This window comes from Ambystoma mexicanum, chromosome 7q (assembly GCF_040938575.1).
Source record: "Ambystoma mexicanum isolate Mex_15411 chromosome 7q, UKY_AmexF1_1, whole genome shotgun sequence".
NCBI classification, from domain to species: Eukaryota; Metazoa; Chordata; class Amphibia; order Caudata; family Ambystomatidae; genus Ambystoma; species Ambystoma mexicanum.
Genome location: NC_090941.1, coordinates 709,203,154 through 709,219,551, shown reverse-complemented (window position 1 = coordinate 709,219,551; position 16,398 = coordinate 709,203,154). Strand labels below are relative to the sequence as shown.

Genomic DNA, 16,398 nt, shown 5'->3' with positions numbered 1-16,398 from the left:
GGAGGCTTCCACAAGATATTCTTCTAGACCCAATACTGGGGAAGGTGTTAAGGGATAAGATCACAGAATACTTTGAACAGAACGATACAGGGGAGACCCCAGAGGGTACAATATGGGAGGCATTCAAGGCGGTAATCCGCTGACACCTAATCGCACTGAAGGCCACCAAAGACAGACAGACAGCTGGGAAAAAGAGCTTGAGAAAAAAAGAACGCAAACACAAGAGCAGCTACTGTCCCATCCCTCTAGTAGCCCCAAGAAGGCCCTAAGACACGTCCAGGGATAACTAGAAATGCTCCGCACCAAAGAAGCAGAGAAATCCCTTCAGTACCTTAAACAACGTCTCTATATAAAGGCAAACAAGGCAGATAGATATCTGGCGAGACAGCTTTGCGAAAAACAAAATTACGACCATCAAGAACATCCGGAATGCACAAGGGGAAATCAAAACGCGCACCCAGGATATAGGGAAGGCCTTCCAACCATTCTATCAAAATCTCTATGCGTCAGACCACCCGAATGGACGTGACCAAGACTTGTACTTACAATCTCTCCCCATTCCCAAAATCCCAGAAGAAGATAGAAAAGCACTAGAGAACCCGATCAGCGAAGAGGAAGTAAAAAAAGGCAATAGCTGGACTCCCTAACAAGGCACCCGGCCTGGACGGCTTTATTGCCACATTCTGCCAAAAATATGCAGACTTACTCATCCCGGTTTTGACAAGACTCTTAAACTCCTTTAAAGAACATGGTAATGTAACCCTGTCAATGAATGAGGCTAAAGTATTGGTATTCCATTAAGCAGGAAATGACCCATCCCACCCAAGCTCCTACCGACCCATAGCATTGATTAATCTGGACGCCAAGACATACACCAAAATTCTGGCATCAAGACTATCCCCACTACTCCCCGGCTTAATTAACACTGGCCAATCAGGATTTATTCCAGGGAGAAGAACACACGATAATCTGAGAAGAATAATCCACTTAGTAGAAAAGATAGGGCTAACACACCCCGGCAGCCCTGCTCTCATTAGATGCCGAAAAGGCTTTTGACTGGGTAGAGTGGTCAATTCTTTTCAAAACACTAAAGTGTATGGGATTTGGGGATCAATTTATAAACATGATAAAAGCTAATTATAACTCTCCAACAATCAGGATAGCCATAAACGGCGAGGTCACTGACAAGGTAGTGATAACAAGGGGCACCAAGCGGGGATGCCCGCTCTCCCCTCTTCTCTATGCCATATTCCTTGAACCACTCCTAATTAGAATCAGGGAGTCAGCCCGTATAACGGGGAGAGAAATGGCAGGCACACAGCATAAAGTAATAGCGTATGCAGACGACATGCTGCTGGCCTTAGCCGACCCGGAGAGGACATTAGCTATAGCAATTAGAGAACTGGAGTCGTTTGGGGCAATCTTGGGCCTCAGAATAAATAAGAAAAAACTTGGAGATATTACTCCTAGCAGGCGAGAGAACGGAAATAGAAAGAGTGGCAAAAACACTAGACCTAAAAATAGCAGAAAAAGGAATCAAATACCTGGGGATAACTGACTCACAAGATAGACGTTCTATACATCGAAAACTACCCCCCAATCCTGGAACGGTGAAGAGGGATCTGGAGCATTGGAAACCCCCAATGGTCTCCTGGTGGGGCAGAATCCAGGCGGTAAAAATGAATATTCTCCCCGGAATCCTATACTTCTTTTAGGCCCTACCAATTAAGGTCCCCAAATCATCTTTAAAGCGCTGTCCAAAGCGATCTCGACCTATATATGGAACAGGAAACCCCCTAGGATCGCCAGAGCGACCCTCACGCCTCTGACCAGAGCGGGGGGAATGTCCCTCCCGCACTTCCGCAATTACTATCAGGCAGCACAATTATGGGTTCTGAGGGAATGGCTGGGAGACAACCAACAAACAGTATGGGTGACACAAGATAGGATGGTAGCCAGATACCCATTGGAGGAAACCCTATGGAAGCCTAAACAACATAGGCACCCTAATCTCCGCATCAGTGCGATCATGAAAACCACCCTGGAGGCCTGGGATGAACAAACGCGGAGGGACATCATGACCATGGTGGAAGGCCCCTTTACACCAATCTGCCGGAACCCCCAATTCCCGACGGGGATGGAACCGGGTGCGTTTGATAAGTGGGAAGCCGCAGGTTGCACGAAAATAGGGGAAATGTTTCAAAATGAAGAAAAATGCTCATTCATTGAGTGCAAAGCGATACTAAATCTAACAGAGGCGGACAGATACAAATATGAGCAGCTTCGACATTGGCTGATGACTCCAGACATTAAATCGCCGGCCACTAGGGACCTCACGGCATTTAATAAATTCTTAATAACCAACTCGGGGTAAGGAAAGCTGGTCTCCACCCTATACTCATTCATCAATACCCAAGAGGAAGACGTCAAATGGGCCTACATGGTCAAATGGGCAAGGACATTGGGAGAAAATATCCCCAAACAGCAGTGGGTGGATCTATGGAACAGCATTCCAAAAATGACCAGATCAGTACAGAACAGGGAAATGTGGCTAAAAATCATAACCCAATGGCATTATACGCCGGAGAGACTACACTCCATGTACCCCCGAACATCAAACACATGCTGGAGGGGCTGTTTAGAGGTGGGCACATGGAAACACGTTTGGTGGGACTGCCGATAGATCAAAGGCTTCTGGTCGGAGGTAAAGACGGAAATGATAAAGATCTTCCCGGAGATGGAACACTTAGGGGAAAGTGTGGCTCTGTGGAATGAAAGACCGAACGGCCAAGAAATTCAAGAAGTCACAACGGAGAAGCTTCATGGGCCTACTTATAGCCACAGGGGCGACGATAGCCCAAAACTGGAAGAAACAGGAACCACCCCTGCTATACGCAGGGCTTCAGAAAGTATGGTCACATTTGGGGGTTGATTATTAGTTCACGGTTTGTATTTATATTTTTTAAAAAAAGATATTTAAAAGCTTAAATTACAAGTTACTCACCGTAGTGACTAACATACTCTTAGTCCTTGATATAGGATATGGCATTTGTAACGCGCCTATACACAAGTGTTTCAAGGCGCAACGAGGCAGGGAGTGGGGACAAAGGGAAAACAGACAACGATCTTACTAGGCCAGGTGTCATTCAAATCGCGCAAGGGCATGGGAAGAGGGGGAAGGGAAAGGGAGAGGGGAAAGTGCAGTACAGGAGTAGTAGAATAACAAGATAAATAATAAGGGCCAGCTGATGACAAGTGCAAGTAAGTGCAGACAAGTGCTGGGAAGGGGGCTTTAGGGATACAGAGACAGTCCCGCAGTGCAGGGGTTGCCAGGGAGGCAGTGCAGGGGGAGAGTGGCTGGGCCAGGGACAGAGATTGGTGAGAGTGGCCCAGTTGCAGACTCAGTGCAGTTTCAGTCAGGAATTTAGCAGGGGAGAGGGGGAGAGAAAGCAGAAGCAAAGAGGAAGGTTTTGAGGTGCTTCCGGAACCGGAGATAGTTCTCATCAAGTTTCAGGGACACCCGAAGGCTGTTCCAGAGGGAGGCCCCTACCGCGGAGAGAGATCTACCTCCAACTCGTTGCTTGGAGAAGCGGCTGACCCTGAGGGAGTTGGAAGAGGATGAGCGAACAGCTCGAGAAGGAAGATATTTAGGAAGAGAGTTGAAGGTATTTTGGCCCCAAGCCCCAGAAGGCCTTGTGGACAATGCAGAGGGGTTGAACTTACTCCTCGCAGCCACTGGGATCCAGTGCAGAGATTTCAGTCCTGGAGAGATGCGGTCCCTGGGCTTGAGGCCAAGGACAAGTCTCGCAGTCATGTTCTAGATGAGTTGCAGAGGGCGGAGAGTAGAGACAGGCAGATTTAGATAGAGGCAGTGAGCTTCTAGGGGAAGGAGAGGAAAGGAAGAATACCTCAGAGCAGGTGCAGCTGGTAGTGTGACTTCTTAGAGATGTCAGATATGTGAGGAGAGAAGGAGAGTGGAGTCGAAGATAACCCCGAGGTTTTTTGCCTTGCAGGTAGGAGCAGGAAGAGGGCCAAGAGAGGCCGGCTAGAAGAGCTGCAGGGAAGGAGGGAGTGGGTGTACCGATGCGTAGAATCTCAGTCCTACTGGCAGAGGTCATTGGCGGCACACCATTCCTGGATAGCAGACAGACAGAGATGAGGGAAGGAGGGGAGGAGGAGGAGGCCGAGGGTAGCCTGAAAATGTGCTTGGTAACATCCGCATAGCACTGAAAGTTGGGGCAGAGAGCGGCGATGCAGTGGGCAAGGAGTGCCAGATATTGGTTGAACAGCCAGGGAGAGAGGTTAGATCCCTGGGGGACACCACAGGTAGAGAAAAAGATGTCAGAGAGAAAGGACCCCAGTTGGACCTGGGCGAGTCGATTGGAGAGGAAAGAGGTCAGCCACGCCAGAGCCTGACCAGTGATACCCAGGTTATCACGGAGACGGTTGAGCAGGATGGCATGGTTGACAGTATCAAAGGCAGAAGAGAGATCAAGCAAAATGAGAACACATGGAGTGTTAGAGTCAAGGTTGGAGAGCAGGTCTTCACGGATATTCAGGAGAGCAGTTTCTGGCAGCTCTGAAGCCAGACTGATGGTCATGAAGACAACCAACAGATTCAGCATGGAGATTAAACTGGGAGATGGCCAGTTTCTCCAGGAGCTTGCCCAGGAAGGGAGTAATGGAGATTGGGCGATAGTTAGCCAGGCAGGAGGGGTCGGAAGAGGGGTTCTTAAGAAGAGGGTGCACAAGGGAGTGCTTAAGGGGGGATGGGACGACTCCAGAGGCGAAGAAGTGATTGCAGAAGTCAGCCAGGGCAGGAGCCAGGGAGTCGATGTGGTCCTTGATAGTTTTGGAGGAACAGGGGCGAACCTGTTTTGGCGAGACTTTCATAGATCGGACTTGACTGGAAACCTTGTCAGCAGAGAAAAGGGGAAAGCCAGAGAAGGAGGGAGGAGGGGTGGCTGCAGAAGGGCCAGAGGAAGAGCAGGGAATAGAGGGAGGGAGGTGATAGGAGGAGAGTGAGGACAGGATGTCTTGAGTTTTTGAAATGAAGTGAGAAGCCAGTGCCGTGCAGAGAGCCTGGGAGGGGACAGGAGAGGTAGAGACATCAGCAGGGTTGGACAGTTCCTTGCAGATTTTAAAGAGTTCAGCCGAGTTGTTTGATGCCGCAGAGAGGCGGCCTTGGATAAGGGCTCTCTTCTTGGTGAGAACGGAGAGCCGGTACTGCATTTGGAGCAGGCGGCAGGCCAGTTTGTCAGAGGATGAACATGAAGCACACCATTTCCTCTCTGCCACCCTGCACTTGCGTTTTAGGGTGACGAGATCCGAGTCATACCAGGAGTTACATTTGGCTTTGGGCTTCAGGCGGATTCTCATGACAGGGGTAAGGATATCAAGAGTATCAGATACAGCAGAGTGGAGAGGGCTGTGCCAGGGTGGGAGTCAGCCAAAGGGGGAGGGGAGGATGAGAAGGTGGCGGCGAAAGCCTAAACTGACATGCGCTTCATGGGTCGGATGACCGAGAAGGAGGGTGGCAGTGATGAAGGTGGCTTTGCCTGAGGGGTAGGGAGGGTGAGGTGGGAGGATAGGAGAAAGTGATCACCCCAGGAGAGTGGAGAGAGGGACAGAGAGGGGAAGGTCAGAAGAGATCAGAGCATCAAGAGTGTGCCCTGCAGAATGAGTCGGCCCAGACGGGAGAATAGAGAGTGAGAGCGTGTCACAGAGGTCGCGAAAGTGTCCAGAGGGGGGACAGGAGGCATCCAACCTTAGTACCCTTTCCTCCATACTGTATGGGCGTCCCTTTCTAGGGACGGGAGACAACCTTTTTCACCAGAAAAACGTTCTTCCTTTTTAAATTTAGAGGCGCTTGGGGGTGCGGCCCGGGGAACATGCGCTACTCTAACTCCACCCACCGGCGCCACTCAGTCCCCATCGACACGTCGACAAGATTTACCATTGCCTAATGACATCAGTATTATTAGGGGGAGGATGGTGGGACGTATGGAGGAAGGCAGTAACTTGTAATTACTGTTACGTCCTGTCCCCTTTCCTCCATACTGAATGGGCGATTGCAACAAAATGTAGCCCCATGGTGGAGAGGAGACCCTCCTTAAGCAAGCAAATACGCCTGTCCGAAGGCCGCGTCTGACCTTTAGCTCGCGTCCAAACAGTAGTGTTTGCAGAAAGCTGCAGGTCAGGCCCACGTGGAATGAGATGACCATGGCCTTGGTCCCGACAGCATGGGTGTGCATGTTGGCTGGCAACGGCTTGCGCTGCCACTCACAGATCTCTTTGATGGCTGCAACCATCCACCTTGCTATGGAGGCCTTGGCTGACTGATAACCAGGTCTTGAGCCCACAAAGGTGACAAAAAGTGCATCCGACTTGCGGAAGCCCTTGGTCCTAGCCAGATAGAATTTCAGATCGCGTCTGACATCCAGACAGTGCAAGACTCTGAGCCTCGTCCTTGGGGCCAGCGAAGAATGTAGGTAGGACTATTTCCTCGTTTAAATGGAACGCTGAGGGTACCTTAGGTAGTAACGCCAGGCAAGTCCACAGGACCACCTTATCCCGGTGGAAAGTGGTATAGGGTTCTGAAGCCACCAGAGCCTGGATCTCGCTGACTCTGCAAGCGGATGTGAGACCTACTAGCAGAGCTGTCTTGATGTTGACCAGCCTGATGCCCACGGATGCCATTGGCTCAAAGGGTTTGTGCACCAGGCCGCCCAACACCACATTAAGGTCACACTCAGGGTGTGGCTTTTTGATGGGCGGGTAAAGCCTGGACAGGCCCGCCAGATGTTTCCTGACTATCGGGTTGGAAGAGAAGACGACCTCCAAATTTCTGTTGGCCCCTATGGCTGCGAGATAGGTGCAACATGTGTCCACCTGTATGCCAGAGTGGGAAAGGTGCGCCAAGAACAAAAGCACATCATCCAGCATGCATGTCAGGGGGTTGATTTCCTTAGAATCTGCCCAGTGACAGAACCTGCTACATTTGCTCCTGTATTGGCTCCTAGGGGCCTTGCTCCTAGCACCCTGGATGATCTACAGCTTAGCCTGAGATAGGGTTAGGTGCTTGAGGGTGATCTGCTCAGGAACCACGCTGCGAGGGCTAGCTACTGAGGAGCGGGGTGGAGAACCCTGGCCCCCTGATGGGACAGGAGAGGTGCTGGGCCAAGCGGAAGGTGAATAGGTGGTTGGTCCAAGAGGCTGAACAATTCAGAGAACCAAGTTGCTATCACTATGATGTTGAGGTGACAAGCCCCCTTTATCTTGAGGAGTACCCTGGGGATCAGCAGTGTGGGCGGAAAAGCATATGCTGTCATGCCCTCCCATTGAATTTGCATGGCGTCGCCCAGGGAACCAGGGCCTAGTCCCTGCCAAGACGCAAACTGATGGCACTTCCTGTTCCTCCAGGAGGCAAATAGATCCACCCGAGGATGGCCCCATGTGTTGAAGACCTCCTGCAGCACCTGGTTGTTCAAATGCCACTCTTAATTGTCCACATCCAACCTGCTTGGTCTGTCCGCCCCAAGCTGGCCTCCCCCGGGAGGTGGACGGCCCTGAGGTAGATGTTTTCCAGGGCCCATTCCCAAATGCGGACAGTTAAGTTGCACAGCAGAGGGGACCTGGTACCCCCCTGCTTGTTGACATAGTTCAGGCTGGTGGAGTCGGTCTGGATCAGCACGGTCCTGTGCCTGAGGAGCGGGAGGAAGGCCGTAAGGGCTAGCCAAATGGCTCTGAGCTCCAGCCAGTTGATATGCGACTCCTGCTCCCGCCGGGTCTAGACTGTGGATGCTGTGGCTCCCCAGTCCCCTAGTGAGGAGTCCGTAGTAATGGTGAGCTGCGGAGTTGGCTGCCAGAATGGCCTGCCAGTCCGCAGATTGCAGTCCTTGGACCACTACGTGAGGTCAAAGTGGAGAGAGGCCGGTATGCTGATTAGCTCCACTTGGGAGCCCCTCTCCTGATTCCATGAGGCTGCGAAGTGCAGTTGCAGTCTCCTCATTTGGAGCCTTGTGTGTGGCACGGCCAAGAGCACCGCTACCATGATACCCAGCAGGTGCTGGTACCATCAAGTTGAAGTAACTGGTCTGGTAAGGAAGTGAGTAGTGGCCCCCTTGATGGCCGTAATCTTGTCCTCCGAGGGAAATACCTACTAGGAGCTCGTATCCCAGATGAGGCCCAGGAAGGTGAGGCTCTGTGTGGGCTGCAGCTGCGAAGTGCAGTTGCAGTCTCCTCATTTGGAGCCTTGTGTGTGGCACGGCCAAGAGCACCGCTACCATGATACCCAGCAGGTGCTGGTACCATCAAGTTGAAGTAACTGGTCTGGTAAGGAAGTGAGTAGTGGCCCCCTTGATGGCCGTAATCTTGTCCTCCGAGGGAAATACCTACTAGGAGCTCGTATCCCAGATGAGGCCCAGGAAGGTGAGGCTCTGTGTGGGCTGCAGCTGAGAATCTTGAGGTTGATGGTAAACCCCAGGTCATGGAGCGTACTCATAAGCGCAGAGGAGGTGTGGACCACCTCCTCTGGGGATCTCGCCCTGATGAGCCAGGCGTACAGGTACGCGTAGACATGGTGGCCCTGGGGAGGGCTGCCACTGCATTCATGAGTCTGGTGAACACACTGGGGGCTGAGTTGAGGCCAAAGGGTAGCACCCTGCACTGGAAATTAGAGCCCATGATCCTGGAGCATAGGAAGCAGCGATGGGGCTGCCAAATCGGGCCGTGTAGGTAAGCATCCTTCAGATCCAGGGAGCACATCCAATCTCCCTTGTCTAGTGTCCCTGCAATGAGTGCTGGTGAACCATCTTGAATTTTTGAAGAGGGAGGGAGAGGTTGAGGGTGGAGAGGTCCAACACAACTCTCAGGCCAGCCTGTTTTTTTTTTTTTGTATGGCGAAAATCCTGGAATAGAATCCTAATCTTCTCTGGGAGGCTGGTACTTTTCCACTGCCTGGCTCTCGATGAGCCACCGGATCTCCGCCAACAGAGTTGCTGTCCCAATCTGTGGAAAGGGAGGTGAGGGGAGGAAGGAGGAGAGGGAGTGAGGTATAGGTAGGCGGTAACCCGTGGATACTTCTGAGAGGATCTGCAGGTCTGCAAAGTTCTGGCACGTGAGAGGCTAGCCTGCTCCCCACTGGAGACACGTGGACCCGGGACGACGAGTCATGCCTTTTTGCTCTGTGAGGCTGCTGCTGAGGAGGGGGACTGGAAGAAGCCCTTGCCCCCCCGCACCCTTTGTTGCTTGCGCCGGTGCTGACTCAGCGAGCGGTCAGGTTGTCTCAACCTCCGTTCCTGGAATCCCCTCCGCCGTAAGGCCGGTAGCTGGGTTAGCCTCGGTGCGTGTGCTGGTAACAGAACCCAAGAGGTTCCTCCGCTTGGGCGTTTCCTCGGGAAGGAGACGCCCTAGTCGCACGCAGTGCAACCATCCCAGCCGTGGTCAGTGTTAGGGAGAATTCTCTTATAAGGCTAATTTCCCAAACCTAGTGAGTCCCCCAGCAGCTTTGCTGGATTTTTGGGGTTTGTTTTTTTTCTCCTGCTAAGAGTGAGACTCTTTTTCTCCCACTCTTAGGCATGATTTGAGGTATGTCTTTGACTTATTGTGTGCTTATGGGCTATGGGGTCTTTTTACTCCATAGGGTATCATCTGTTTTAGTGTATGTGTTACACAGCACCCTCAGTGCAGTAACACAGGGGTGTCATAGTGACCCCCAAACATAGACTCCATACCCTGGGACTGACTACTGTCTCCCAGAGCATGTAAAGTCACTATTGGCTTTACTAGTCCAAAATTGTGAACAGAACCAGTACAAACCATCATATTGTGGAAGTACTGGAGTGGTTAATTAGATTGCCCCTGGGTCTGTTTCCAAGGGGGCACTGTCCAGTTCGCCCTTGTCGAGTTTCTGGCTGGTGGCGGTGGTTACCATGCAAAATATTCCACCAGAATATTTCCTATGAGATTTTCCCATTGATTTTAAACGCACCAATTTTTGGTGCAATGTTAAAGATACCGCTGGTTTATTTATTTAATATAAAATCACCGGTTGGGTCTTTTCGCCAGAACTCTTTTCTAAAATGGCGTTTGTGTCCGTCTCTGTAACTCAACCCAGATCGGGCCCTTTGTTCCACTTTTTGGCAGGCTTCTCCACTGAAGCCCTCCAACTGGTGCCACTCTGTCTGGGTTCCACAGGATGTGTGGGTGGGGGAATTGGCACCCTGGACTGCGTTGCCTTAGCAACTCAAGTCGCACTCTGTTCTGAATGGCCCAGTGGTGAGACGCCCGGCTCACCCCTTAGCATGTATGAGTGACAGCTAGGCTGTTGAATGGGTTTTTTTCTGCATAAAAGCAGGACTTTTGGGACTGGAACTTCAGAAGTCGCTACAGGACCTAAGAAATCCAAGAGGGGAGAAGCTGAGCCATCTGCAACGACAACACCACCGGTGGAGCCCTACTGCAACAACCTCACCACTTTCCCGACAACAAGAGAAGATCTTCTGCTGAAAGAGTCTTCTTCCTCTGAGCTGGTGGGATCACCCAGTTCACCATTTCCCCTTCCAGGACGTCTCTTGGTTGAATCGCCCGTGCCAAGCACCCCGGCGGCTGGATAGCCAAGCTTTACCACTGTGACCACGAATAACAGGAACGCACCTTTTAACCGACAAACTCTGCGGCTGGTCTCTTCCCTGGGCAGTGCAACGACTCAGTTTCCTCCTCGACGAGATCTTCCCTTCCCCTGGTCGAAACCACGAACTGCACCCGCTGCCAGGAACAACTGCCACCGCTGGAGCTTGCTCAACTTTAAAAGGTACTGTGTTCCACCTGGCCTCCCTTTCTACGGTTTGCTAAAGGTGACCCTTAAATCCTTGGCTTTCCAACTGGGTTGGCCCCAGACCTTCTAACTTTACCTTCTGAATCAACCCAACCTCTTTGGAACATTTTTACAAAGACTTGAATGCATTTCTAAACTGGGTGATCTTGGGCACATTTCACCTTGCTCCATTTAAAATGGGCCTGGCCTATGAACTTTGACTCTAAAGTAGACTCTGCCTTCACTAACTTGTTTAGGTCTTAGAAAAGTGTTGGGAACTGTTTTATTTTCATGACCTGCCTTTTTCTCTCCCTTTAACTTAATTATTGGAGTGCCATCTAAGTTATGCGCTCGCATCTGTTTTTACAAATAGTGGTGTTTTGACTTAGACTTGTCTAATCATTCTTAAGGGAGGTGTGTATACTTTTCTGATTGTGTTTGAACTTGCTTAGATTTATAGTGCTAGTGTATTTCCCCAAGTGTGTGTTAAATAATTATATACTTTTGATACCAAGCTCTGGTCAGTGTTTGCTTGCTCTACTGTGTTTTTAGCCCCATTGTGTATTCTCTGTATACTGCCCTACTCTGCTTGAGAGAAGTCTGACTGTTCAGCCACAGCTACCAGGTAAATCTGGGTGGTGCAGACTGCTACCAATTGGGTTTACTGCTTACTCCTGTAGTCTTAACCTTCTTGCAGTGTTCCCCAAGGGAACTGCACAGGATTCTGCCTAACAGTCAGGGCCAAGGCAGCGGAGGCAAAGAGCGCGGGGGTCAGATGTGGGAAAGTGTCCCTCACAGACTGGACACCTGCTGAAACCCACTGAAGTGGACATGCGCCGGGGAGGAGCGTGGCTCCCAAGGAACAAGTACCTAGATGACAAATAAAGACAAAACGATAAGAGAAGAATCCAGGGAATAACACGTGGAATTACATGGCAAGGCCAAACCCAGGAGCGCTGGTGAAATCAGCCCGTTCCCATCGACTCGGAAACCGGGACTGAGAAGTGGTGCCGGTGGGCAGAGTCAGGGTAGCGCATGCTCCCAGGGCCACGCGCGCCTCTAAATTTAAAGGGGAAGAAGGTTTTTCTGGTGAAAAAGGATCCGTCTCCAGTCCCAACGAAGGGACGTCCATACAGAATGGAGGAAAGGGGACGGGGCTTAAGAGTATGGGACTTGTATGATGGATGAGAAGTTATGGTTTGTATCTCAAGTGGAAGTTAAATTTGCTTCAGTTTACTAGCTCCTCGTCCCCCAGAAGTAGCTCTTGCTCACTGGATGATGCTCGATTCCCAGGTACTACTATTAACTTCTACTCAAATCATTACTTGTATTGATATTGATATTTTATTTCTATCGCGCTCATACACAAGTGTTTCAGAGCGCAGCAAGGGAAGGGAAACAGGGGAGAACAAATACAACGATCTTACTAGGCCCAGTGACATTGAGAACTCGTAAGTGCATGGGGGGTGAGGGGAGAAGTGCATAGAAGGGGGAACAATGGACATCTGCTCATCCAGAGACAAGTTCACACTATGTGGATGAGCTGCATGTATTTTAATTATTCAGTATTTGTAACCTTCCCATGCAGTGCATATCACTTTAAAGCACAATGAACCATAGAATAGATAGAGGGAGGGGAGCATGCACAAGTGTATTTTTGTGCGAGTGAAAGAGGACAGCGTGGAGAGCAAATGTGGGGAGAGTGGAAGAGTGGGCATGTGAGCTTTTGAGGTGAGAGGGTAACCGGTGGCTGAACAACAAGGGGTAAAGGCAGCACAAATCAGAGTAACAGGAAATGGGGAAACGCTGCCTACATTCAATATAGACTGGGAAATAATTCTGAATTAAATACAGTTGTGAATCATTTACTCTTGCCATAGAGGATGCTAGACTAATTTCCCAACTATTAAGTGTAACCAGCACATGTCCTCTACTGGGCAATAGCCTTATGTAGTACGTAGCAGCTTGTTCTATGATGCCACAGAATAGCCAACAGGAGTAGTATACGTTCTGTACACAACCGCGTATCTCTGGTTCTCTAGGTCTATTCTACATCTCTCCATGACAAAACTGTGACAGACATCTGCCTTCCAGATAAACCAGGGACTTAGCTGTGTTGAAGTATTATGGGTAACCGAAATGAGCAACAATAGAAACCATGTTTACATAGTAACTTACCAAATTCCTTGTGCCATCAGGAGCAGCTAGATGACACTGAATGTAGGAATTAAAAACCTGAACTGCATGCTGCGTGAAGAAGCCTTTATGGAAATGTTTATCATCTTGTACCAATGTCAGCCAAGATTCAAGTAGCTTATCATATGCCTCCATATATACCATGTCGTCTTTATCAAGCTGAAAAGTAAAGAAACAGAAATCCCTTTATTCCACAGTAGATCATATGCCTATAAGCCAATTAACAGTGAAATGGTTACAACCATCATGTTAGTGGAACTCTGAACCCATTCAACTTTTAAAAGAAAGATTAGAGTAGTTCTAAACTTTGTCATGTGGACCACACTCTTTTCCAGCACATGCATACGGATGCCATATCCCGGTTCAGGGGTAATACTTTCAAGATGCAAGCTACTCCCCAGGTAAAGTCAATTGCCCCCCCCCCACCTCCCAGTTCCCCACCTAGAGACATGTACATAATTTCTTACTTCTCAAGTCAATTATCCCCATCTAATGGCTTGTGGTAGGGGCACATGTTGTAGCCTCCCCAAGTTAGTTAAGTGGATTCAAACATTTGTGGTGCACAAACATAGTGGGTAGGTTACTCAAGTAGATACAGTACATAATTATATTTTGCATTTCTGCTTTACCATATGCATATTGTAGGCAAAGAAGCCAGCCCAAATGATATTTACATCAGAGAAATACAACGAAGAAAGCAGGAACATGTCCCAATGTAGATTTCCTGCAACCAGGTCTGTGGCCAGCAGTGTTTAGGCAAGCACATAGGGCTTAGCTTGAGAAACAGTACAACCGTTGAATGATATGAAATAGAACATGCTCCTTTAGCAGGTGGAGCAGACAGCCCGATAAGTATATTATGCTATAGTATTTACAGCATGCAACAAATGGGAACCCGCTGCCTGTGGACGTATAAGATCATCCAAAGGGATAATCCATGCACTGCAGGTATTGGGGGATAATCTTAAAGTTCCAGGCTAAAAACAGGGCGAACTAGTTTTGCCATTTAGAGAAGAAAAAAGTTCCAAATGTTTTTCCTGACAGTTGGAACAGAGTTCTAGGTAGAATCAGCACAAATAAGATGACAAAAAGGTAACTACTTTCATTCTCAATGCAAGCAGGTTGTGTACTACAAACAATTATGCACCCCCCCCACAAACACACAACCTCCCACACTTTCCCCCACAATCACACACACTCCCCCCCCCCCCCCACACACACACCCCCACAGACGAAAAGCAAGGCCTCAGATTTCACAAATATATTGGTAGTAGCTAGTAAAGCAAAAGAGGGAACCATCTGAAGCAAATGATATAGTAGAAAGAAATTTGTTCATACAACTTCCTAGCATTTCATCATGTTATCAAATTATAAAATAGTCCATACCCTTTTTTGAGCATTTCCTTATTCTGATGACAGTGCTTTCAACTGCCAGGGGGAAGATGTGTTTCAATTAATAGGCAACAATCAGATAATCACTTTAAACCGTGAGAGGCCAACCATTACCAAGCACGAAGGTTGTGGCTGACAAAATGCTAACTTTAGAAACCAAACCACTTTTTAGAAGGAGCACAACTGACAAGAGAACTCGAGTACAAACTATCCAGGAGGCAAGCGAATGAGCAATGAAAGCTTAGAAGGCGCACTTCAAACAGATGAACTATCACAACGCACCAGAAAGGGGAAAACAGCCAGGTCGAGGAAGGCAACTAAGCAAATTCTCTGATTTAAGCAATTGTTAAAAGATTCATGGCTTGCTGCCTGGCTAAGATCTAAAGGGAGACTATTCTTCAGAGTTGGACACTGCGTCGGGAAACAAGTCTACCCTGTATTGTTTTAAAGGAAGAATGGAGGGAGTTGCAGCATTTTGGGAGCAGCGAGTGCAGAAAGGGATATATTTGTTTATCTTAAATCCCAGTACCCATTGAGCTGTTCAAATTTGCAAACTGCTTTTACATCCTTTATTGCTAACCGCTATGCTGAAATATGCTTAACTCGCTGATCGGCAACGGAATCCCCCAACTGATCCCTTTAGAGAAAACTATCCATACTGGTCCTTCTGCCCACAAATGTGGTGCCTTCCTGAGAAAATGGGACCCTACATCACAATGTAATGGTATGTAAGACTTCACTTTTCAGATCTGCTACACTATTTCTCACCCTGCGTTAGCCTTTGCAAGGATCTGTAATAATCCTGTGCGACTCAACTTATGATATGGCTGGTAACTAACTGCCTCATACCCCAACTATGTTTTGACAATTAAAGGGCAGGCCTATGCAATGCTGAAACTAAGTGGTGTGTGGTGTAGACTGCCGCGATGTAGCAGACTCATGCCATGTTGTGAAAGGTATGAAACTTTATTAGCACCCGTGGAGGGGGAGCCTGCCAATCCGGTTGCTTGGATTGAAGGCTGAATCCCATAATCCATGCCAGAATTATATTTGAAAACTCTTTCTATTGATTTTCACAAAATAACAAGCAAACATTCCCTTCCCCCTACCCCACCACTACCCCTCCCTTCTGGCAACGAGCTAACACCCTTCACCCATCGTCCCTACGGGCGAGATTCTTCAGTCATTGCAAATCCAACAACCTCAAACGCTGTGGCCACCACATCACCTTGAAATAGTCTTTAAGAACCTTCAATAATTCCCCCCAGTCTGCCGCGAAACTCTGGGCCTTGTTATCCATGGCGTAAGTCGCCCATTCCAGGGCCACTATCTCCCACAACATTCGGTACCAGTCTTGAATCATAGGAACCTCTGGGCCTTTCCATCTCTGGGCTATTAACATCATAGCGGCAAGTGTCGTAATAACTTTGGCTTTTTCCCTTCCTCTAGGTTCACCTGCCCCCCGATTCCTCCCGGATGCCCAAGAGAATTTGCACTGGAGCCCTCCCGTCTCCCAGCCCAAAGGCCAGCTCCTGTGCCCCACGTAATTCCCCCCCAGAACGATGCAAGTTTTGGGCAATTCCACCAGATGTGCTCCACGGAACCCGCCATGCCACAACCCCTCCAGCAAATCCCTGATACAGTAGGGTAGTACCTATTAAGCCGGGCGGGGGTATAATGCCACCCAAACATAATCTTATACCATGTCTCTTGTAGGTGGGGTGCCTTGACCAATTTAGGAATTCTTCTCCACAGCTTTCCCCAGACTGCCCTACTGACCTCGCATCCCAAGACCCGTTCCCATTCCCATTCCCACATGTAAGCCCATTGGACCCCCGCTCTAGAGCCAGTCAGAATTTTATAGATGTTGGAGATGAGGCCTCTCGCCCCGTCATTAGTGAGCAGGAATTTTTCAAAGGGCGTTGGGAGTCTAGTGGCTGCCTTCTTGACCTCTGGATGTAGAACCCAGTGGCGGACCTGGGCATACCTCAAAC

The 16,398-nt window shown here is 49.3% G+C and overlaps 1 protein-coding gene across 1 annotated transcript in view; it reads right to left on the bottom strand.

Annotated features, from left to right (window-relative positions):
- Positions 1-16,398, bottom strand: part of XPO4 (exportin 4) — a 1,090,854-nt gene that overhangs the window by 609,467 nt on the left and 464,989 nt on the right. Inside the window, exon 10 of the mRNA XM_069640448.1 lies at positions 12,995-13,171. Within this exon, the coding sequence (XP_069496549.1) occupies positions 12,995-13,171 (177 nt within the window). The remainder of the gene's footprint in view (positions 1-12,994; positions 13,172-16,398) is intronic.